Here is a 26,074-nt window from a genome sequence, read left to right as displayed (position 1 = left end):
TAAGAAACCAGAGGGAGCAGGAATAGTGTCCAACTCAAATACTAACAACTAGAGTCCAGATATGGCACAGGGCTGCCAGCAGCTACAGTGAGAAAAGGGTAGACCAATAAAATCTACTCTTTCCAACATACAAGTTTTACTTCACAAAAAGAACTGCTGAAGGCCAGGCCAGTGGCTCACATCTATAATCCCAACAATTTGGGAGGCGGAGGCAGGAGGATTACTTGAGGCCAAGAGTTCAAGACCAGCCTAGGCAAAATAGGGAGACACTGTCTCTACAAGAAAATTTTAAAATTAACTGGGTGTGGTGGCTCGTGCCTGTAGTCTCGGCTACTTGGGAGGCTGAGGCAGGAGGATTGTCTGAATCTAGGAGTTTGAGGCTGCAATGAGGTATGATTATGCCACTGCACTCCAGCCTGGGTGATAGCGCAAGACCCTGTCTCCATTAAAAGAGAAGGAGCCTGGCCAGGCACGGTGGCTCACGCCTGTAATCTCAGCACTTTGGGAGGCCAAGGCAGGCAGATGATGAGGTCAAGAGATCGAGACCATCCTGGCCAACATGGTGAAATCCCATCTCTACTAAAAATACAAAAATTAGCCAGGCGTGGTGGCACACACCTGTAGTACCAGCTACTTGGGAGGCTGAGGCAGGAGAATGGCTGAACCCAGGAGGTAGCGGTTGCAGTGAGCTGAGATCATGCCACCTCACTCCAGCCTGGCAACAGAGCGAGACCCAGTCTCCCAAAAAAAAAAAAATGGGGCCTGCTAAATCCAAGACTCAGTTATTGAGTCTATTAAAGGAAATGCCGCAGACTATGCACACAGACACAATATTTTTACGGCAAATTTAAAGAGTGCAAAAAAACTCTTAAGATTGTATTTGGGAGAACAATACTCCCTTGGGGTAAGTGTGGTTCAAAAAGCAGACCACTGCTACCCTGAGGCACAGCCTGCATAACAGTAATAAATACAGACAGTATTAAAATACAAATTTCCTCCAAATTCTTCTCATTAATTATGGCAACCATTTTGAATGCATCAAGACAGAATTACCAACAGTACAACAAGGTATGTATTCACATTTTCATTTGCATCTTAAGGACAAACTGTTAATGATGATCATGAAAAACAAGATTAAAGGTATGTTCATTTGGGAAAAAGCTACATTAATATTATTCATCCAACCACAAACACTTTTGTAATGAATGCAATACTGCAAAACAATTCAGAGCTTTATAAAAAGTTGATATCAGAGTTTCATTAGAACTTTTTTCCAATTCAAAATTTTTAAAAGTTCAACTACATTAATGCTTAACTATTTTATTCTAAAGTCTGTAAAATATATAAAATACCAAGATTATCCACAGTCACATATGTTTTGAAGTCAGGGGACACATGTATTTTCTTAAGATTGGTTCCATTTGTGTAGAAGGTCTGTGAGGATTCCCCAGTGACAACGTTCCACCACTGTTCAGAGAAAAATAAAATTCTCATTAGATTGATAATTACACTGTGTGACAATTCATAGCGCCAGCAGATCCTCTGCCCTATGTCCTCCCCGCAACCAAACTCAAAGCAAACAGGAGGAAAATGTCTTGGGTTTAATGCTGAATATACTGTTCAACCGGGTCAGCCTTTTCCTGATGAACACTAGTGATGGCCTCACTGCTCCACCTACACCTAACTCCAACTGTGAGTCATGCTGGAGAAACACACAGCCTGCTTGAGGGCTGCAGACAGGAAGCTACAGAGTCCATTACGGCAGTGGCCAGACTCAACTCTCTTGTCTGCATGTCCTTCTCAGGAGAATTGGCAGAAGATTGCCCCTCTCTTCACTCAAATGCCCCTTTGCAGACACAGACTGGTATGCTGACAGAGACCCAAACTATTCATAATATGGGCTACAGGAAACAATGTTCTCTCCAATGAATCTTCCCTTTCCCCAGGTGTGATGCAAAAGCCCTTGACCAAGTTTCTTTATAAAATAATCTACATTATTTATTTACTAAGCAAACATTGAACATCTCAAACATAGCAAGGGCTCTAGCCAAGTCCTTCCTTTCCTTCCCAATCACTGAATTTGCTAATAATATTTATATTCATTTAAAAATTGGAATCATAAAGTTTACCCATCAATGTCACAGCTAAAATGGGGGCAAGAGACAATACACGTAAACTACTTCTGAAGAGGCCTCAAGCTCACCATGATCCTGAGTATTATGAACACAATAATAGTCTCACCCACCTTTGTGCCTATGGCAGTACCTAGCATTCTGTCTTTCCCATGTGAGTGGGTCAAGTATGCATGTTCACTATTAGTAATAATAACTGCTAAAAGTATACCCAATGGACTTTGGTAAACCTCACTGAAGCAGCATGCACTAACTTGGGATTTTCCAGAACTCACAAGTTTGCTTTGTAAAATAACAATGTAATCAAGCACATTCCACCAACCTGAGATTCATTTGTTTTCAGTCACTAAGGCCCTCAGTGATCACTTAGTTCAACTACCCAAAAAATGTACACCACCAAGAGCAAATCCTGACTGTGGACTTTGGGTGGTAATGATGTGTCAATGTGGATCCATCAATTCTAACAAATGCACATATCTGGAGGGGGGATGTTCATAATGGGAGAGGCTATGTATTTGTGGGGGAAAGAGGTATATGGGAAATCTCTGAAATGAGTTAGGCATTATCATTACAGCAATTTTACAGATAAGAAAATCAAGGCACAGAAGTTAAACAATCTTGTGCAAGGTCACAAAGCTAATGAGTGGCAGAGCCAGGCTTTGAACTCAGGCAGCCTATCTCAAGGCCAAAGCCCACTCTCCCGACCATTACACTCTGCTGCCACCAAGTCATGGCACACCACCATTTATCACTATGCATTCCATACTTCAGATCAGCTTTCCCTTCATGTGCACGAATTATTGTGAATTTCTTGTCATTCAGTACGTACTCTGTGGCATAATGCAGGCAAACAACTAAATTATTTTTTCACTTAGGAATAATTTGGAACTTAAGAACTTTTTAGCTTCTGGATACCTTCTTTATCTTACTGGCATTCAATTTATACAGCTTGGATTCTAAAGTAAACAGGCTCAAAAGGCCTATTTTCTTGGACACTACAGCAGCTGTTCCTTTTTACTTTTAATTTGCTCTGTGCTTTTGGATAGTCTCATTATCATGCTGGGTAGATGCAGGCTGGGTTATATCATAATCAGTTGAATAAGCTAGTAATCAAACCAGAAAGCAAAGGCAGCCTGATTGTTATTTAAATATACAAACTAAATATATAGGCTAGAAGTTATTTCACCCTTAAGACATAACATCTATAGTATGTAAACCTATTCTGCTGCTGTATTTCAAGGTTCCCCAAGAATTCTGAAAATATGATCACTGATCTTTTTAACATCTTATAAGCCAGACTCTCAATTATGTAATGGCATTCTGTGGAAGTCAGAGAATCAAATGATGTGGTCTCTAGAAACTTGGTGTCAAAGCTGAGCAGTTAAATTTTTCAGCAGCTAATATAGCCAAAGACTCCCCAGCTTCCAACACAGACAGCAATGACTCTCTTCTAAGCATTATCCCCAGAGCAGACTGAGTTCCAGTTTATCTTTACACTGAAGAAGAACAATTGGTGGTCATTTCTCAGGATCTCCTAATAACTGAATAAAGATGTAGGTTAATGCAACATTTTGTAAACAGAATTGTGTTTTCAATGAAACTTTGTTAAGGGATAATACACATCCTTTCTTTTTTAAAAAGATTTTATTGATATATAATAGCTGTACATATTTTAGGGGTACATGTGATACAATGTGTAATGATCAAATTAGGATAATTGGGATATCCATCACCTTAAACATTTATCTTTTCTTTGTGTTGGGAACATTATAATAATTCTCGCTACTATAATTTCCCTACTGTACTATCAAATACTAGAAATTACTCCCTTTGTTTATCTGTATTTTTGTACCCCTTAGTATAACCTTTCATAAAGCTAAAAACTGTCCTCTAATTTATTTTTTTTATAAGCTAGATTCTTATGGTGGTAAAATTGTAGCCATGTGGGTCTCATGTAACCAAAACACCAGTCATTCAAATATTTCCAAACAGTTATCCTGCCTTAGACTATTAATGAGAATCATCTCCTACACTTAAATGTTTTCAGTAAGAAATAACAGTATCATAAGATCTTATTAGGAATCAATTTTAAATGAAAAAGCTTCCAGAATGTCCAAGTGATCAGCCCAATATAGAGGAGTCCCCAGTCCCCGGGCCATGGACCAATACTGGTCTGTGGCCTTCTAGGAACCCATCCGCAGGGCAGGAGGTGAGCGGCTGGTGAGTGAACATTACCACCTAAGCTTCGCCTCCTGACAGATCAGCGGTGGCATTAGTTTCTCATAGGAGCAGGAGCCCTACTGTGAACTGCACATGCGAGGGATCTAGCTTGCTCACTCCTTACGAGAATCTAATGCTGATGATCTGAGGTGGAACAGTTTAATCCTGAAACCACTGCCCGCCCCCGACTTCCCACCACCACCCCATCTGTGGAAAAACTGTCTTCCAAGGAAACCAGTCCCTAGTGCCAAAAAGGTTGGGGACCGCTGATATAGAGTATCATCTTCTACCACTTTTATAAGTAAGCCACTATTCAAAAGATTCACTTCAAGCATTCCCCTCTAGGTGAAGCCTCTGCTAACTCTCTGAGGTTGGTCTGTTCACTCCTCTCCTCTGTGCTTCCACCTGCTCATGAAAGCATGTCCCAGACCCCTTCTAAACTTTAGGGACTTCATTGGTTTACCACCTGCTTCCCCCATAGACTGTAAGCTGCTGAAAGGCAAGAACCAAGCCATAAACATTGTGCCACACAGCAGGAGCTTAGCACACACTGGACATTCAACACAGTCTTTTTGAGTGGATACATAAAAGACGCATCAAAAAAACACCAAAAATATGACCTTGAAGCACCACAACACATTCAAATTGTGGCCTCAATCGCTAGTAAGTTTTAAAAAGCCGATTTGCTAGAGAAAACAGAGGCAGAGACCTGGGTTTGAGTCCTGGCTTTTCTATTTACTAATTATGTAACTTTATTTTTGTTTGTTTGTTTTTGAGACAGTCTCACTCTGTTGCCCAGGCTGGACTACATTGGTGCGATCTTAGCTTACTGCAACCTCCACTTCCCCGGGGTTCAAGCGAGTCTCATGTCTCAGCCTCCCAAGTAGCTGGGACTACAGATGCCCGCCACAAAACCCAGCTAATTTTTCTATTTTTAGCAGAGACAGAGTTTTGCCATTTTGGCCAGGCTGGTCTTCAACTTCTGACCTCAAGTGATCTGCCTGCCTTGGCCTCCCAAAGTGCTGAGATTACAGGTGTGAATCACCACACCCGGCACTAATTATGTAACTTTAGGAAAGTTATAACCTCCACAGAAAATCATTTTCCTCACATGCAAACTAAGAATGAAATTTAAGCCTCACAAAGCTGGCTAGTAAGATGAGGGAAGTGAAGCGTTTTGTAAACTATAAAGCAATATACTGCTGCTATTATTACTGAAGAAATTTCAAAAATATGTTTTTTTAAAGATTTTCAACCAACATAGTTAATTGTGAATGACATGGAAAACAGAACTAAGTTAAACACCCAACTTGCTAGTCATTCTAATGCCCCAAGTTTAGTATGGGGCAGTATGACAGCTCTGGACTAAGGGCATCCCTAATACTGTCACCGAAGCTTCCCCAAGATCTGAGGAAAGTAGTCCTGTGGATCTGTTTCATCACTACAAAATGGAGATAACCGTAACTGCCTTTTTTTTTTCTGTTTTCCGTTTTAATTAATTAATCAATTAATTATTGAGACAGAGTTTTGCTCTTGTTGCCTAGGCTGGAGTGCAATGGCATGATCTTGGCTCACTGTAACCTCTGCTTCCCAGATTCAAGTGATTCTCCTGCCTCAGCCTCCCAAGTAGCTAGGACTGCAGGCGTGCGCCACCACACCTGGCTAATTTTTGTATTTTTAGTAGAGATGGGGTTTCGCCATGTTGGCCAGGCTGGTCTCGAACTCCTGACCTCAGGTGATCTGCCTGCCTCAGCCTCCCAAAGTGTTGGGATTACAGGCGTGAGCCACCGCGCCTGGCTTTTAATGATTTTTTAAAGTTTTTTTCTGGTTCTTTTTTGTTTTCAATATTTTTTTCTGTTCTTTTTTTAGTTACCAAACTCATTTTACTGCCAGATTTTTTTTTTTTTTTTGACACAGGGTCTCGCTCTGTGACCCAGGGTGGAGTGCCATGGGGTAATCATGGCTCAAAGCAGCCCTGACCTCACAGACTCGAGTTATCCTCCCACCTCAGCCTCCAGAGTAGCAGCCTTTTTACTCTGCTGGGTTGTAAAAGGCCCAACTGAGAAACAGGAAGTGAAAATAGCTTGGAAAGTATGATATAGGCTATTATTTTCTTTCACAGTTCTTGGGAAACTCTTACCTTAATATATCCTCCAGCAGAGATAAGCATTTTGCCATCTGGAGAAAAGCAAAGGTCAGTCACCCAGCCTCCATGGGTAGCAGCTCCTTCTTCTGAAAGCGGAGCACACAAGTGAAGAAGCTCACCGTTTGAGACATTCCATATCTACGTAAACATGATACACAATTCATTAACAGAGTTATCCAGAAGCTTCTCTAGTTTTAAAACATATATATGTCCATATATATGTATTCTAAAATTATTTTACTAGACTTTTATAAACAATCCTATCCAGATGCTAATATTGCCATTTATTTCCAGTGACATTTAATATATAAGCAGTGCTCCAATTTTTCAAATAAAGGTACATCAGAATAAGAAAAAGAAACAGAGGCATAAATGGTAAGAGAAAATAAAATCATCATTTGCAAATCTCTCCCTAGGAAATCCAAGAGAACCAAATGGAAAAACTCATTAGAAAGAGTTCAGTAAGATAGTACACATACATAAAAAAATCAGTAACTTTCCTATACTCTGAATAATCAGGGAGAAAAAAAATTTTTTAATGTACCAACAAAAATTTTTAAAATAACACAATTTTAAGACAGACAATTTTTTCCTGCAGTGGTTGAAAAAATGAAACACTGCCTCATAACTGGTAAAGGAGCACATTCATCCAAAGATGCGAACTCAGAGCAAAATGAACATTTCCAAAGCAGCCCTGCCACTTCAGCTGACACACATTTATGTGACTGGTAGAGAGAAGGTTGGTTACTTACTCCTCAAGCAGAAGAATCTTAATTTCCCTAGAAAGCCCATCTGATAACACCTCTATTCCTGCAAACTGTATACTCTTCTAGTCTTCTGCACTATATACCTATTCCTGGAGTTTTAAATCCTCCTTTGTAATGAAAGGGGGGAAAACCCCACCTTCCTCATATATACGGGTTACCAAAGTAGTCATCCCAATGCCCAAACTTTTTCAATCAGCTCCCCAATTCTTCTGACACAACTAAGTCAATTGACTCCTTTTCCATAATTTCTAAGCTTTCAGCATGCAATACTTTCCATATGGTACTATATTTCCACAGACACAGAGAGAACAACATTCTATGCCTCGTAAAAAGATTGTTTTCTAAAAGTCAAAATTATATATCTAAAAAAAATAGACTGTTTTCTAAATAAAACTGGCATGGTTTGTATGTATATCTTAAGCACTGCAGAGCAATAAAAACTGGCCTATCATGCAGCCTCTGACTCAATAAGGAGCCCTTCGCTGCCCCCCAATGACAAAAATGTGAACCTCTACACGATTTAACAGGCAGGCAGTCCACAGAGGACTGCAACAAACCACACTGTAAATGGCTATCAAATGGGTATAGTGCTAAAGAGATCTTTTCTTTCCAGAAAACAGCAGGATTTGCAATTCATTTATAATCCAGACCGTAATTTACAAAATTATTTTCCTCAAATTCTGCTACTAAAAACAACCTTTGGTTCAAGTCCAAGAATTAAGATGAATCATTCTCAAGCTAATGGCAGAGAATGAACTGCAAATGACTAGAGCACTTGCCTCCTCACATATACAGGGAATGCTTCACTCTAACTCTAAAATGAATCCGTTTCTGCAGTGGAGTGCAGCTGTGAATACAATGTGCACAAGAAATAAAAAGAATGCCTCATCCAACCAGAACTTCAGGACTATGCTTCCCTGACCCATGAACAAAGGTCCCCACTGTGAAGAGTGCTAGCCCAAGCTACAAGAGGAGCAGTGCTCTCATGTCAGCAAACACCCTACCCTGATTTCTCCATTGTCATCTCCCGTTGCCAGCAGGGTACTGTCCATAGAGAAGGCAGAGCAGCGCACACAGCCATTGTGGCCCCTCAATTCATGAAGTGGCAAAAGGAGATCAAAACTCCAGATCTGGAAGGCAATTAGGATTGTTTAGCAATGGTACATACACTCAAAATAAGCATCTGCAAACCCTGCCTTGAGTGCTATTCAGCCATAAATTCAATCACATGGACATTCTAATATTTGGCAATTCATAAACTTTCATGAGATGCCCAAGTTCCAGCATGCAATCTTGTTAATTTTTCTGAGATTCCCTTTAATTACTCAAGTTAAATTCAGCTCAAGGATCAATGTCACTCCTTCCTTAGTTTAGACCTACATGGAAGAACACCGAATCAACTAAGAGCAGTCTGTGGAGTGAAGCAGACCTGAATGTGAGTCCTAACTCCACTGTTCACTAGATTCTTGTGACTAGGACAACTCATATAAGCTTCTATAGCTTCATACTCTGCATCTGTAAAATGAGGACAGTCGTACCTATGCTGTGAAGATTAAATGAGATTATATAGAGTGAAATTACTAGGATGTGACAAGTAATCTTTAAAGGTTAGTCACTATACTAGCCTACTTCTTGGCAGCCAAATGCTGTTTTTTTTTTCCTTTCCATATTGTCTCTTGGTTTTGTCAACATTATTTAGCAACCACATACTGAAAACTACCAAGTTCCAAGCACTGTGAGCTAGAACTAGTGGTACAATAAGATAAACTAGCTACAGTCACTATCCTTGAAAAGTTTATAGTTTAGTCATGAAGACAGGCTCACAAACAGTTAGTGAACAGTTGTATGAAGTAAATGTTCTAACAAATGAATAAAATGTACTAGAAACACTGGAGGTAGAACAGCTAACCTTGCTTGAGGGTCAGGAAACGCTTCAAAAGAGCTCCCATCAAATCTAGGTCTAGAAGGATGAGTCATAATGCTTCAAGGTAAAACAGTAGAAGGTTTATCAAACCAAAGTTAGCAGCATGCACAAAAAGATGAAGTTGGAAAGTTGGCTGGCACAGAGGAAACAATATAGCAGAAAAAGACGGTGATGAGCTAAGTAGTTGGCCTAAAAACCGTTAGGTAACAGGTGTTTCAACAAGAGATACAGGCAGTGGTATGGAAGATAACGTGGAAGAGGTGCAGACTAGAGGCAGGATGCTGGGACAGTCCACCAGTGGTGGAGGAGGAAAGCATGCTCTTCAGGGTGGTGACAAGGAGGAGAAGATAACTCTAAGGTGCACTAAAGAGTCATCAACAGAGCACAAAAGACAGGATGGAGTCCCTGACGATTCCAAGGTTTATAGTTTATAAAGACTGGTAGAAGGAGAAAAAAAGGAGAGAAGGGAGTACTTGAGGTCCCCAACCAAGCAGCATCATTCACCAGAATGTGATTTCAGACACAGTCAATTATATTACATTAATTATATTAAAATTGTATTGTCAGTGTATAATTAAATGTAAATCCCTTTCAATGATTTTCATTGCCTACAGTATGCAGTAGAGGTTGCATTTGATTATAGACAAAAAGTAATCCATAAGGATTACTTATGGAAGTCCTCAATGTATTTCATTTCATTCATTTGATACCAACTAAATGCCAATGGGCGTCATCCAAAAGATCACAAAATATGGGACAGACATGTAGACAGCAACTGTTATGTCCTGTTGTATATATTATTTGGACTCATTATACATAACCACTACCAAAGTTTTATGCATGGTTTCAACTGATTGACCTACCTTTGCAGTCTTGTCAGCAGAGGTAGACGAAAACTTGGTAGCATCATGAGAAATGTCACAAGAAAGTACTGTACCCTGGTGACAGACAAAGTCTTTTTCTATTTTTCCAGTAATAATATTCCATACCTTAAAAAAAAAATTGGAGGTTGACACTTTTAAGAACATTTTATATTAAAAAGCATAATCAGCTACAAGACAGATCTATAAAACGAGTTTTAGTACACTGGCTGTTCTGACCCCTTTACTTTAAATGTGACTAACACTATAAATGCTCATTAAAACACAGCAGATGTAGGTGACTGCAATGAACAGAAAACAAGCATGAGAAAAATAAAAAATTTTTATTGTAAGTAATTAGCCTTCAGTGGCTTTTGGCTGTCTCAATATAATCACTGCAATATGAGAATACATTTTCAAAAACAAATTTATACTTCAAATTACCTTCACTGTTCCATCAAATGACCAAGAAAGCAGTCTTGAATTTTTCAAGAGTCTAAAGTCTTTCACTGTTTCCTGATGGGCTTGTAGAAAGACATATTCCTCCAACTGCCAATTCCATACCTGAATGTGAAAGAAATATGTCTGTTATAATCCTCCCCCGATCCTATCTCATTGGAGGGGTGGACAGAGTGTACATTCTCTTGTCTAAAGTTTTTTACTCACACAGCATTTCAGTAAAACAGAGAAGAATAACAGAGAAGACTATGGTGTCCACATTTTACAGACAGAGAGAGAAGCTGGGGTTAAGTAAATTGACTAGAGGCAAAATAAAATATTTCTCCTCCTAAATAAAATTTGTTTTCTTCAGTTGCTTGGAGAACAGTTAATTATACCAGAAGATAGAAAAAAAAAGAAAAAAAGAACACACAATATGCCAGTGAGCTCACCATCTGATTAAATTTTCCTGAGAAAATTATCCTAATTACATAGTCACAGATTTCTGAACCTACAAGCTGGGGAAGTCTACAGATCCTGGCTCAACTGAAGCTGGCCTAGGAAGGTCAGTTGATCAAAGCAGCTTCAAAACAGAACACAGAGTTTCCAAGGTTCAAATATCTCAGCTATCCCCCAATACAATCCTCAAAATGACAGAAGTGAGAAGGCATTGTTTTTCACGTGCAGCTTCAGGAGGAGCTCCTCAGACATAAGGAAAGGTGTGGGGGGATTGAAATAACATGAGTAACTAGCACAAAATACGCATACAAATGAATCTGAGACACAGAGGTACACAGAACAGAAGTTTATTTTTATGCTATGTCCATGTAAAGGGCATCTCTTAATTACTAAATCAAAGCAACTGTATTTAGAGCTTTATTAATACTTGACTTCAAATTAACTTATTTAACAAATGTTTATTTAGTACCTATATGCAAAGCAAATATGAATCAAACAAGGATCTAGCATAAAGAAACTTAAGAGTTTAGCAAAGAAAATGAGAAATACAAGAAACCCAAAAAAAATCCTACAATATAAGATACAATGATAGAGATAAAAGTTCTGTGAAAGTCAAAAAAGTAATTGCTTAGAGAAAATTTGGTGGAGATAACACATTCAAAGTAGGCTTGAGGAATGGGTTGAAAGTGTGATTCACAAACTGAGAAGGGTTCTTCAAAGGGAATAAATGTTGGAGTTAAAGTATAGGAGCAGGGAAACGTCAAAAGGGGCCTGCTCATGGTTCCATCCAACTAGAGCATACGAGACGCAGAAGAAACAGAAGAGAAAAAAGGTTGGGAAGGTATCCAAAGAAACAGCCCCGTGGGCCTGATGAAGCCAAAATTCTGAGGTATGGGCAAACAGGCCAGCTCCAAAAGAATAAAAAGATAAAGAAAAAGCAGCCACCACTACAGGTATGCATATGAGTAACATTCTGAGTCTAGCTTTTTACTGGCCAATGTTAAACAGCAGAAATATCTTTAATCAGACCTAGGCAAAATCTTAAAAGAAATGACATCTCTTCTTCCCCTTTTTTTACTTCTTTTACCACCACATTTAGCAGTCGCCCTCCCCACCAAGCCCTGGCTTTCAGATCTCATCTTCTGCCTCAGAATGCTCATTCACAGAAGCAGGATATCAGGAGCATAGGGTCTTGCATGCAAGCAAGAGAACTTTAGAAGACAAACTGGAAGTGAGAGTAATTCTAAAGAGAATGAATTAGTAATTTTCAAATTTTAAGAACCCAATGAGATATGCCGGGGGAAGAGGGATAAATGGAGGCTTTTCTGGCTTCCCAAATCAGACCAGAGAGGAAGGGCACCCCATGTGACTAAGCATAAAAGACCTTAGTCCATTTCTACTAGGAACCTCCTGGCTCTCTCCTCCCCATTTCCGGGCTTTACTGAACTGGAGGATCAATGGCTATGCTGAACAGCTCCTCCTAGTTTACAGACACTGCCTGTTCTAGCTTTGCCTGATTCAATGTTCATTTCTAACTTAGTATCTTACTTCTGCCCTCTGCATCAAGAACTCAGACAGCCTTCCTAAGCAGATATAATGAAGAATCTGACAACCACTGAGGGCAGATTAGGAATAGCCTTTGTAGCTTTTGTTACAGAAGGTTTCTGACTAGGCAATGATGATGAGTGATTTTTTGTTGTTGTTGTTGTTGGACTGAACATACTGTGCTAACTGAATAACCTTAATATCACTAAACTTCCACCACCATTAGTCAAATGTAAAAGTTGAGTCTGGGGATGTCTCTATCATTGACTATGTTTGCAGTGTATATATACTTGTAGAATTTTTTCAACTATATGAATAAAATTTAAATTGTAGAAATGCTAAGGAAACTTTTCTTTTCTTTTCTTTTTGAGACAGAGTTTTGCTCTGTCTCCCAGGCTGGAGTGCAGTGGTGGGATCTCAGCTCACTGCAAGCTCCGCCTCCCAGGTTCACGCCATTCTCCTGCCTCAGCCTCCCCAGTAGCTGGGACTACGGGTACCCACCACCACATCTGGCTAATTTTTTTGTATTTTTTAGTAGAGACAGGGTTTCACCGTGTTAGCCAGGATGGTCTCAATCTCCTGACCTCGTGATCCACCCGCCTCGGCCTCCCAAAGTGCTAGGATTACAGGTGTGAGCCACCACGCCCGGCCGGAAACGTTTCATACCAGCAAGAACTAACACAGTCTTATATACTGGCTCATGTAAGCATGGGTAATACTTGGCCTTTATTTACCTCAAGGTAAAGGATCAAAAACTACCAAAGTAGACCTCAATTTTCACAATCCTAAGAGCGATAATCAAGTGAGTTGATTCTTCAAATTTTGGCAATAACTTCAGCTTAGCAAAGATTTACAGAACCCTTACTGCATTCCAGGCATTGGGGATACAAAGATGACTAAAACAAACCTCCATATAATCATTTACAAAAACTTTAAAAAACGAAAACAAAACCCAACCAGTCATTTCTTGAAAATATCTACAGAGTTTTATTCCATTTAAAACACTGTAAATGTAAGAAGTATTCTGAGTAGAACAGAAAAAGAGGAAGAAACACAACTACTTATTTCTATAATATAATAATCATATTTCTAAATATAATCTAACTCCTTTTCTAAAAATATTTCTAGAAATTATTCTTCCCTCTAGCTGAGAATACCTGAAATCGTCAAGCTGGTCATAAAAACCTTATGAATTTAACTTTTGATGGAAAACTACATAGTATACAATGTCTCAAAAGAACTTCATCAAATGTAGTTTTTAGTTTTACCCATTTCAAAGACATCTGGAGAGGAAGAAAGGTGACTATTACACTGAGTTTTACAGCTAGAACACCAGTGTCATGGGAGCCTATAACAAATAAGTTTCTGCACTGAAGCCAAATTTCATTCGAATCATACTCCTTCCTAGGACTCACACAGACATAACATTAAAAGATCTTTTTCCCAAAACCGTTTTTAACAATATAATTAAATATTGCCACCATAAGCAATATATATACACAAATAAAAGAATATAATAGCTTCCATTGAACATATGCATTATCTCCTTCACTTCTAAAGCTCTACTAAAATGGCAAGGTCAAAAGAATGAGAAAGGAGATAACAGCAACAAAATGTGGGAGGCTGGAAAGCAGGAGAATGGTAACTGACTCAGCAAAGTCAAGAAAACAGAATCCTAAAGGCATTCGAAAAAGTCAAAAGCAGCCAGGCACGGTGTCCATGCCTGTAATCCCAGCACTTTGGGAGGCTGAGGCGGGAGGATCACAAGGTCAAGAGATCGAGACCGTCCTGGCCAACATGGTGAAACCCCATCTCCACTAAAAAAATACAAAAAAAAAAAAAATTAGCTGGGCATGGTAGCACATGCCTGTAGTCCCAGCTACTCAGGAGGCTGAGGCAGGGGAATCGCTTGAACCCAGGAGGTGGAGGCTACAGTGAGCCGAGATCGTGCCACTGCACTTCAGCCTGGCAACAGAGCAAGACTGTCTCAAAAAAAAAGTAAAGAAAAGAAAAAGTCTAAAGCAACAAAATCGGCATTATGAACTCCCAAAATGCTCAAAAATGGAAGGTACTAAGTATACCCAAAGGAGGAAATGAGGGTGGGGCTAAGAATATAAGTATTAGGAATTAGGAGGCAGAGAATCCTGATAGCCACATGGTGTTCACCAGAAAGTGCAATGGACCAACTAGAGAAGAGTAGCAGACACTGAGTGTGAGGGGGCTGGGTACAGTCTGGAAGGACTGGAGCAATGTGAGCCTTGTGAGCTGATAAAATTAACCAGGACAACCCTACAATGAGGAGAAACCACAGGGAATAGAATCCAAATGGAGTATAACAAGGATAAGGGCAACAAAAGAAAGAGAAGGTCCAAATAACTGTGAAGGAAGGGGATGGAGCAAAGAGATCTCCTAAGAACAAGGCCATTATATATTTGAGATGGGGATTTGCTCTGTTGCCCAGGCTGGAGTGCAGTAGCATGATCATAGCTCACTCCAGCCTGGACCTCCTAGGCTCAAGTGATCCTCCAACCTCAGCCTCCTGAGTAGCTGGGATTACAGGCATGCACTACCACACCTGGCTAATTTATTTTATTTTGTAGAGGTGGGGTCTTGCTGTGTTGTGCAGACTGGTCTCTAACTCCTGGCCTCAAGCAATCCTTCCACCTCAGACTCCCAAAGTGTTGGGATTAAAGATGTGAGCCACTGCGCCCAGTAAGGCCATATTTTTAATGCCTCATGAAAACAAGAGGAGCTGCAGACCTGTGAAACTAGAAATGCTGGACCTCCCCACTCCTCCAAGGAGTTTAGGAAACTTGATTTCATATAAAAAAAAAAAAGAAGGCCAGGCACAGTGGCTCACACCTGTAATCCTAGCACTTTGGGAGGCCAAGGTGAGCAGATCACTTGAGATCAGGAGTTCAAGACCAGCCTGGCCAACATGGTGAAACCCTGTCTCTACTAAAAATACAAAAAATTAGCTGTGTGTGGTGTCAGGTGCCTGTAATTCCAGCTACTCAGGAGGCTGAGGCAGAAGAATCACTTGAATCTCGGAGGTGGAGGTTTCAGTGAGCAGAGATTGCACCACTGCACTCCAGCCCAGGCAATAAAGCAAGACTGTCTCAAAAAAAAAGAAAAAAGAAAAGAATTGCTGCTGAATCCCAAAGTTACTATGAGAAAAAAGGGAAGAAAGTAGACAGACAGTGACAGCAAACTAGAAAGAAGAATCTCGGAATTTAAGGGCACCAGCACAACTCAGGGTAGAATTACAATTCTGATAACGAGGGATCAAGGGAAGGTTTACATACTAAATGTTGAGATCCAACATCTATTAATACTTCCTGTTCTCTTCCCCAACTTAGCTCTAAGAACCTGCCAGCCAGGTTTATCCTCCAGGCAAGAGACCAGAAAATTCCTCTCTAGGAATCTGAGGAGACCAAGACAAAAGACCTGAAGATACTCACAATAAAGGTTCCCCTTTCAGATCACCTTTTAGAGAAGATCTCAGTCAACACACAGAGCTTTCAGCCAGTTGTTTAGTACACATCTCTGGTAGCCAATACCACTGAGAGCTAAGGAAGCCTTCAAAATAGGAGGTCAAAACAACCAAACAGAAAAAAGCAACTTGGAGGGAACAGCAACTATGCAGCAAAATAAAAATTTATGGGGAAAAAAATTATATATATAAGCCAGGCACAGTGGCTCATGCCTGTAATTCCAGCACATTGGGAAGCCAAGGTAGGTGGATCACCTGAGATCCAGAGTTTAAGATCAGCCTTACCAACATGATGAAACCCCATCTCTACTAAATATACAAAAATTAGCTGGGTGTGGTGGTGCATGCCTGTAATCCCAGATACTCAGGAGGCTAAGGCAGGAAAATTGCTTGAACCTGGGAGGCGGGGGTTGCGGTGAGCCAAGGTGGCACCATTGCACTCCAGCCTGGGCAAGAAGAGTGAAACTCCATCTCAAAAAACAAAAAAAAAAATTACACATATGTGTGTGTGTGTGTGTGTGTGTGCGCGCGCATGTATGTGTGTGTAATTTCTATATATATTATATATATTTATTTACCTGTCTGTGTGTATATCTCCTCAGAGAGATAAAATATTCTATCTACAAAAGAAGAATTTAATGCATTAGAAATATAATAGTAGAAATGAAAATCTCAATAAAATGGCTGGAAGGCAAAACTGAGGAAAACTCCCAGAAAACAGAGCACAGTAGGCCAGGTGCAGGGGCTCACGCCTGTAATCCCAGCACTTTGGGACGCCGAGGCGGGAGGATCATGAGGTCAGGAGTTCGAGACCAGCCTGGCCAGCACGGTGAAATCTCACCTCTACTTAAAAAAACAAAAAAAAATAGCCTAGCATAGTGGCATGCACCTGTAATCCCAGCTACTCAGGACGCTGAGGCAAGAGAACTGCTTGAACCCAGGAGGCAGAGGTTGTAGTGAGCCAAGATCACACCACTGCACTCCAGCCTGGGCAACAGAATGAGACTCCATCTCAAAAAAAAAAAATAGAAGAGAAAAGAAAAGAAAATAAAGCACAGTATAAAAAGATGAAATGTGGGAAAAGAAAACTAGATTATCGGTCCAGGAGATCTAACATCTGAATAATGGTTGTTACAAAAAGAAAAAGCAAACTGGAACAAAAAGGAAAGAATCAAAGAAATAATCCAACTTCCATGAATTGAAAAACATAGGTTTCCAAATTGAGAAGGAAGACTGAATGTCCAAAACGATTAATAAAAACTAACACCACAGTATATCATCAGGAAATTTCAAAATTCTGGGGACAAAATGAATACCCTAAAATCTTCCAGAGAGAAAGATTAGGCAGCAAAATGGCTTCAGACTTTTCAACATGAACTTTGGAACTTGGAAGAAAATGGAGCAATGTCTTCAAAGTTTTAGTGTAAAATAATCTCCAACTACACCCAAAAGTCAAATTTTCCTACACTGCATTAAGACAAAAAACGCATTCACAGTACCCTTAGTACACAGTGATCATAATAACAGGAAGGATCTAAACAAAATTTCGTCATAATTGGGATAAATGGATTGATAAATGAGTGTCTGTGAACGGGTGTATGCACATAAGCTGAGGGCAGGACAGGTGGGAGAAGGAAAAAAGCGGCATCTTCCTGTAGGGAATTCGGTAGGTAACTTGTCAAATGGTAAAATCAAGAAGAGCACTATGAGCATGCCATACAGAGGCATGAAGGTAATATCAAAAGAAACATCTAAAAGCTAAAAGTGGTGCCTCTGGAGAATGAGAAATGGGGGAAAGGGTCTATTTTTCATAATAAATCTTGTAAAACTATTTGAATTTTAAAACAATGTGCTTTGGGACTTTAATAATCAAGTAAATTTTTAAAGAATATATAGTAAGCTTAGGCCTCCATATCTACAATTCTTTATTATGTCAAACTATTCTCTTTTCACAGAATTTCATTCCTGTAATAAACATCTTGTTCTTAAAAGGAAAGAATGAAATGATTTCCACTGGATTTTACTACTGTAAAGAAAAATAAAGAGAAATTACATAAATGTGGCAAAAAGTATACTTACTGATACAAATCCAAATACCAAGGCAGGCAAGAAAATGTAAACAAACCCTTCATTTTCAAAATAAACACCCTTCCAACAGAGGGTTCTAAGACAAACTGTCTGTCTCACCCACAGAAAAATATGAAACACCAATCATCTAAGCCCATGTGCATAATCTGAATGTATGCCCAAAGCAATGTGCTTAAAATATACATCAGATTTTAGACATAATCATAGTGTTCATTTTAGAATCAGCATTAAATATGTTAAGAGTTCAACCTCTCTCTCACCTGAATTGCAGAATCATCAGAACTTGAAATAAGTGTCTTCTCATCGGCTGTGAACTGGATGTGCCATACAGTTTTCTTGTGCCGAATCCTGGACTGGAAGATTCTATTGTTTACAAGTTCTAAAATCTTCAAAGCAGAAAAACACAGAAAATTAATCTGAAGAAACTAAGCAACACATAGGCATTACACCCCAAAGATATTAAACTAAAATTAGACTAGAGGGTACAGAATTTCCATCTGGTGCTTTCACCCTAATTAAAAACAAATGAATGTCACATATATATGCACATATGTATGCATACATACCAACATATTACACCCTAAAATAAAACACTGCAATCATCAGACAGCAGTAGGAACCAGTGGTCCTTCTGATTACTCAACTCCCCACTTCATCAAACAAGTGGCTGTCTAGGCTCGCCCTCCAAAAAAAAAAGACATTTAAGATGGATATGAGAGAAGAAAGTAAGTCCTGGATGGCAAATTCTTCATAAAACAACACAAACAAGGGAAGATAAAAGATGATGAGGGAGACAGGTAAAGGAAAAGAGGATACGAGAAGGCTGGTGGGCAGTGCAATAAGAATACTTAAGAGGGCCAAAGACTAATAATACTCCAAATAAAAGTAGTAACAAATTCAAAAGATAATAACTATGTCAAAAAAAAAAGGCTTTCAAATGAACTCATACCAAAAAAAAAAAAAAGAGAGAGAGGAAATATGTTTCATGGACCAAATTAAAATGTACTCAAGAAAGCCTAAGGAAAATACAGATGATGCTAAAGCAGGAGATTCCAGAAACTCAAACCTAACCCACATGTCTGGAAGAAAAGCCCCTTGAAAACAAAGGGGAATTGTGTGAATGAGAACCTTCCTAAATAAGCAGGATGAATGATCTCACAAACCCTATAAGGCAAGGGCAGAACAGCATAAGAGTTGAGCACATAGCCTCAGAGATCTGGGTTTGAATCCTAGCTCTGCCACTTATTGATTTTATGAAAATTGTGGAAATAAGAGTTTAGACAACTTTACAACAAGAATAACACCACCAAACATCCAGGATGTTATAATTCAATGAGAAAACCCCATCATCTCAGCCCAAAATCTCCTTAAGCTGATAAGCAACTTCAGCAAAGTCTCAGGATACAAAATCAATGAGAAAAAATCACAAGCATTCTTATACACCAATAACAGACAAACAGAGAGCCAAATCATGAGTGAACTCCCATTCACAACTGCTTCAAAGAGAATAAAATACCTAGAAATCCAACTTACAAGGGATGTGAAGGACCTCTTCAAGGAGAACTACAAACCACTGCTCAACAAAATAAAAGAGGACACAAACAAATGAACATTCCATGCTCATGGATAGGAAGAATCAATATCGTGAAAATGGCCATACTGCCCAAGGTAATTTACAGATTCAATGCCATCCCCATCAAGCTACCAATGACTTTCTTCACAGAATTGGAAAAAACCACTTTAAAGTTCATATGGAACCAAAAAAGAGCCCGCATTGCCAAGACAATCCTAAGCCAAAAGAACAAAGCTGGAGGCATCACGCTACCTGACTTCAAACTGTACTACAAGGCTACAGTGACCAAAACGGCATGGTACTGGTACCAAAACAGAGATATAGACCAATGGAACAGAAGAGAGCCCTCAGAAATAATACCACACATCTACAACCATCTGATCTTTGACAAACCTGACAAAAACAAGCAATAGCGAAAGGTTTCCCTATTTAATAAATGGTGCTGGGGAAACTGGCTAGCCATATGTAGAAAGCTGAAACTGGATCCCTTCCTTACACCTTATACAAAAATTAATTCAAGATGGATTAAGGACTTAAATGCTAGACCTAAAACCATAAAAACCCGAGAAGAAAACCTAGGCAATACCATTCGGGACATAGGCATGGGCAAGGACTTCATGTCTAAAACACCAAAAGCAACAGCAACAAAAGCCAAAATTGACAAATGGGATCTAATTAAACTAAACAGCTTCTGCACAGCAAAAGAAAGTACCATCAGAGTGAACAGGCAAACTACAGAATGGGAAAAAATTTTTGCAATCTATTTATCTGACAAAGGGCTAATGTCCAGAATCTACAAAGAACTTAAACAAACTTACAAGAAATAATCCCATCAAAAAGTGGGTGAAGGATATGAACAGACACTTCTCAAAAGAAGACATTTATGCAACCAACAGACACATGAAAAAATGCTCGTCATCACTGGCCATCAGAGAAATGCAAATCAAAACCACAGTGAGATACCGTCTCACACCAGTTAGAATGATGACCATTAAAAAGTCAGGAAACAACAGGTGCTGGAGAGGATGTGGAGAAATAGGAACACTTTTACACTGTTGGTGGGACTGTAAACTAGTTCAACCATTGTGGAAAACAGTGTGGCAATTCCTCAGGGATCTAGAACTAGAAATACCATTTGACCCAGCCATCCTATTACTGGGAATATACCCAAAGGATTATAAATCATGCTGCTATAAAGACACATGCACACATATGTTTATTGCAGCACTATTCACAATAGCAAAGACTTGGAATCAACCCAAATGTCCATCAGTGATAGACTGGATTAAGAAAATGTGGCACATATACACCATGGAATACTATGCAGCCATAAAAAAGGATAAGTTCATCTCCTTTGTGGGGACATGGATGAAGCTGGAAACCATCATTCTCAGCAAACTATCAGAAGGAGAAAAAACCAAACACTGCATGTTCTCACTCATAGGTGGGAATTGAACAATGAGAACACTTGGACACAGGAAGAGGAACATCACACACCGGGGCCTGTTGTGGGGTGGGGGGAGTGGGGAGGGATAGCATTAGGAGATATACCCAATGTAAATGATGAGTTAATAGGTGCAGCACACCAACATGACACATATATACATATGTAACAAACCGCACGTTGTGCACATGTACCCTAGAACTTAAAGTATAATAAAAAAAAAAAATTCAATGAGAGCATCTGGCACAGTAAACAGTTAATAAATGGTAGTTGCTATTATTTGATGATATGGGGCTACACCATACAAAACTGCCAGTTTATAGGTAAATATTGGTAATTTCACATGGTTCATTATTATTTATATTATTTGATGACTTTGAGGTAACTAACGATGTGAATGAAGCACATATGTGTGTTTATTTTTAAACTATCTAAAAGACTTATTTTAAGATAGATGGTAAAAATGAAAAGAATGTGGTACTGACTTGACATCAAGGTTAAGATAAAAGGGAAACTAAGGACTCTTTAAGAATAAATAATAATACACAACAGTTTGAGAGATAAGCCTGAGACGGAAGTCTAAGGTTCACCTGTAAATATACAATTATCCCTTGCTTAAGAAATACATATCCATGATGTATTTTCTCAGAATAGTACACATCTTAACAAATGATAAATAAATTTTTCACAATAATAAAGAGAAGACAAAGCCTGAATTCTCAATCCATGACACAAGGGTCATGGCAAATATATAAGAGTATAGAAATCACTGTCTAAAAGCTTCCTTCTTCACTTTGTGTCTAAACATATAGTCTCTTCTCTGTGGGGCAATATGGACTAGAGAATATTTGTGTAATTCCTTAAGAAAATGAATCCAAAGTAAAATACTGTGGCCAGTGCCATAAGTAATTGGTTAAAAAATAATTCCCAGATGCCTGGTGAGAAAAAGTGAAAGAAGGAACCAATGTTTTTGGTATAAAACATTAAAATATAATGGTTTTTAAAACCATTATAAAGCTAGAGAAAATGTGCTTTTGTGAATTTCACTTGTGATAAAGACAATATTTTTACCCAAAATGCCTTTTATAATACTACATTTTTTGCCTTGCAACATGTTTCTATTTTTACTTATTTGGTCTTGTTAGATAAATTAAGGATTTCAGGTGGTGAACTGAGGTACTTCTGCCACCAAAAGTAGAACAGCAAGGATTGGTAGAGCAGGCAAGCACAGGCAGCCCTGCACCAATATTCCCCATGAGCCTTATCAGTACCAAAATGGAAACAACTTATACCCCATATGGCTGGGCTTCTAAGAAGAGGAGAAAAAAGTGCTCTTTGCATAGTTAGCGAAATCTTGATAGATAGTGGTTGATATATGTGGAGAACAGCCACACAACTAAGTAGAGAATAAGGGACATAAAAAGACAAAAAGCATGAGAAACAGTAAAAAAAGAAATCTGAAAAATATACAGCCAACTGGATAAGATGATTTTTAGTTTAACAGAACGATGACTAATAGATCACAGAAAGATTTATTTAGTATAAAAGTGTATAATAGGCTGGGTGTGGTAGCTCACGCCTGTAATCCCAGCACTCTGGGAGGCCAAGATGGGCAGATCACTTGAGCCCAAGAGTTTAAGGCCAGCCTGGACAACACTGGTGAAACCTCCATCTCTACAAAAACAGAAAAAGTAGCTGGGTGTAGTGGTGCATACCTGAAGTCCCAGTTACTCAGGAGGCTGTGGTGGGAGGATTCCTTGAGCCCGGGAGGCGAAGGTTGCAGTGAGTCAAGATTGGGCCACTGCACTCCAGGCTGGGCAACAAGGTAAGATCCTATCTCAAAAAAAAAAGTATACAATAGCCAGGCACAGTGGCTCCCATGCCCATAATCCCAACACTTTGGGAGGCTGAGGCAGGACAATTGCTTAAACCCAGGAGTTTGAGACCAGCCTGGGCAATATAGGGGACCCCATCTCTACAAAAAGTAAAAAAATTATTCGGGCATGGTGATACAACCTGTAGTCCCAGCTACTCAGGAGGCTTAAGTGGGAGAATCACTTCTGGTCAAGGCTGCAGTCAGCTGTGATCATGTCACTGCACTTAGCATGGGTGACACAGCAAGACCCCATTTCAAAAATAAAAATAAATAAAAATAGAAGTGCACAATGCCAGACACATAATTAGTTTTAATTAACTAATTCTGTACAGAAAGATTCTGAAGACTAGCACTGAATACCTTAATGGTTCCATTTTCGTCTCCGAATGCAATGTACTGAAGATGCGGACTTAAACAACAGCAGCTAACTTGAGCTTCAGTCAGATAATCAATCTGACCTGTTTTTCCATTAATAAGCTAATGAAAAATGAGGCAAAATCAGTTATTAGGCTGTAAGAGCAGATTTTGTTCTTTAGAACAGAGGCTTCAATTGAAAAATAAATAAATAAAACACAGAAAATAACCAACAAGAGTTCTCAGGGGAACAACAAAGCCATATCCTAGTCTCAGCAGCTGCATTTAGCACTTCACACTTTCATTTCATTCCACTTTGGTGGTTCAAATACATTTTCATAAAATAAAACGAGCATTACAAGGTTTAAAAAGCAGCTGCTGTGCCCGCCACCTGAGACACATCTGTCTGATTTGTAATCCCACAGCCAGCTCCACACCCTGTTTTCCATTTCTTCACAAAGCCCACTTTTAATAGGGCTATCGTTTGTTAAAATATACTTTTCTGCTACATTTCAAAGCTGTTGGTCAAACAAGACTGAGACAGACATAAAAAGACAAATTAAAATGGGGCTGATATCCTCCAAATCACTCACAAAACAGTGTAAATTAAGATTCTCTTGGAGCGGGGGCAGTGAGGACAATGGAGAAGAACTCATAAGCATAATTTGCGTAGCTGGATTTACAATGCTTAAACAAAGATTACCTAATTTCATAATCTGTACCAATGCTTAAATCCCATGAATTATGATGCTTTATCACTCATCTAAAACATGTGACCTGGGAAAATATCTCTGAATATTAAATCAATTGTCAGATACCTCTCTCTAACTTAGTGTCATAAACGAAAACTCTTCAATTATTTTTCAACATGAAATAAGCAGTCATTTTTGTTTCTGGTACAAAGATCACAGTCAATCAATCACAGGTAGCTTTTCCTTAACATTATTTTACCTAGCATGTTTTTATCTATTAGACATTCAAAATGAAAATTGAACTACGAAGAGCTGAACATCTTCCTTCTCTCAAAAATTAATTTCAAGAGCTCTCTCTTTAAGTAGAAACTAAAAAATGTTTTATTCACTTAAATGAAACTATTAAGTTTATCCTCTAAACTCTCCCACAACCACTGTCATACAATGATATCTTTATAGACAGATGACTTTTTAAGTCTCACAGTTACAACAGTCATTAAAGAAAGGTTGCACAAATTTAATAAAGGAAATACAAGCATGAGGACACTAAATTTGACAAAAAAACTGGAGTGGAAATATCCCAAGTGGAAGAATCAGCTTTCTAAAAAACAGTTAATGAGAAATTCACATTGAATTCCACATCCCAATTCACCCCAAAAGTACTGTGTATTAGGAGCTCCTAATCAGCATATTGAGGACAATAGTAAAACTTGTAAAATCAAAGCAAGCCATATTCAGCGGTGACTTACAGCTTGATTTTGACACCCACAGTAAACAAGAAGTTACCACATGCCAAGCGATTTACTCCCAGTATCTACTCCTGAATTTGGATTCTACTTTGACCCTGTAACTAGCTCAGAGACTGTAAGATGAAAAGGACCTTAAAAACTGAGGCTCAAAGCGGTAGCACACGCCTGTAGTCCCAGCTACTCGGGAGGCTGAGGCATGAGAATCTCTTGAACCCAGGAGGTGGAGGTTGCAGTGAGCCAAGATCGTGCCACTGCACCCCAGCCTAGGCAACAGAGAGAGACTATCTCAAAAGAAAAACAAAAGAAAGAAAATTAGCCCTTACTATGAAAGGGCTTCTGTCCTTCTCAATCCTATGTCTCAGGGAATCCTCAGGGCAAGGGAGAATGTCCCACCAGTTCACATAAAAGCCATGCCACCTCCTGCCCTTCTTATCTGGCTGCTTGCTCTTACCACCTCTCTTAGCCATAAGTCACAGTCACATGCTGTCAGCTCCACATGCTGACACCTTCAATGGTCCATACTCTGCTGTTCTACTTGGGCTGACCAATATATAGATAGCCTCTTGTGTTTGATCTTCCATGAGGTACCTGCTTTCTCTTGCTGCCACTATCTACACTACCACCACTTCCAGGACATCTCTGTCAATGCAATGACACCTTATTTAGCCACCAGCACAGTGGTGCCAACCTGCTCTTGAACTCCAGTGCTCCTTAGGGCATCTGCTCTTAGGGCATCTGTTACCACCACTCTGAGCTCCTGGAATGGTATATTCCTCTGCCAATGGATCTTTGGGACTCCTTTTCTCTTCAGCCAGTTGAGAAATGCCTTCCTCTCATGTGTCCCACTCTTTGTTGGGGGGTACAGGGAGAACAGGCTAGAGTAGTGCTGTTTGGATCCCTAGGCAATATAGTTCTTTCAATTTTACCACACAACCCTTTCCTCCTTAGGGGCAAAAATAAGCATTCAATAAATATCTACTTAACAAAGGTGTGTGTAAATGAATGAACAGGCGTACTTCACTATGTAAAGCCCAGGTCCTTTCACCTCAGTTCCAATCACTCAGACTCCTTCCTCATCTAAAGTGACTTCTGTTCTTTCAAAGACCCTGGAATCCTTCCCTTTTAAAAATGCTTCTATATGCTCATCCCCCTTGCACACATGTCTGAATCACTCTTGTAGACAACATGAGTTTGTCCTCATGGTATTCTTAGACTCCACGCAAATCAAAGAATGTGATCATAGATACCAACAGAAGAGCAGTGAGATGAGGAATTATCTAATTTAATTCTAAATATAAGCATATCTGAGCCTCA

The 26,074-nt window shown here is 39.3% G+C and overlaps 1 protein-coding gene across 3 annotated transcripts in view; it reads right to left on the bottom strand.

The window, feature by feature from the left end:
* Positions 1–728: 728 nt before the first annotated feature.
* APAF1 (apoptotic peptidase activating factor 1) overlaps positions 729–26,074 on the bottom strand; it is an 84,193-nt gene continuing 58,847 nt past the window's right edge. For 2 of the 3 annotated variants that reach the window (XM_021923313.2, XM_021923317.2), the window contains 7 exons: positions 23,326–23,442; positions 18,333–18,458; positions 10,494–10,613; positions 10,053–10,178; positions 8,270–8,395; positions 6,493–6,636; positions 729–1,467 (listed from right to left, as the gene is read on the bottom strand). In XM_021923313.2, the coding sequence (XP_021779005.2) occupies positions 1,321–1,467; positions 6,493–6,636; positions 8,270–8,395; positions 10,053–10,178; positions 10,494–10,613; positions 18,333–18,458; positions 23,326–23,442 (906 nt within the window). In that variant the 3' untranslated portion in view covers positions 729–1,320. The remainder of the gene's footprint in view (positions 1,468–6,492; positions 6,637–8,269; positions 8,396–10,052; positions 10,179–10,493; positions 10,614–18,332; positions 18,459–23,325; positions 23,443–26,074) is intronic. The other variant, XM_021923315.2, reaches the window with a different exon arrangement.

This window comes from Papio anubis, chromosome 9 (assembly GCF_008728515.1).
Source record: "Papio anubis isolate 15944 chromosome 9, Panubis1.0, whole genome shotgun sequence".
Classification (NCBI taxonomy): Eukaryota; Metazoa; Chordata; class Mammalia; order Primates; family Cercopithecidae; genus Papio; species Papio anubis.
This window is presented reverse-complemented; position numbering and strand designations above follow the sequence as displayed.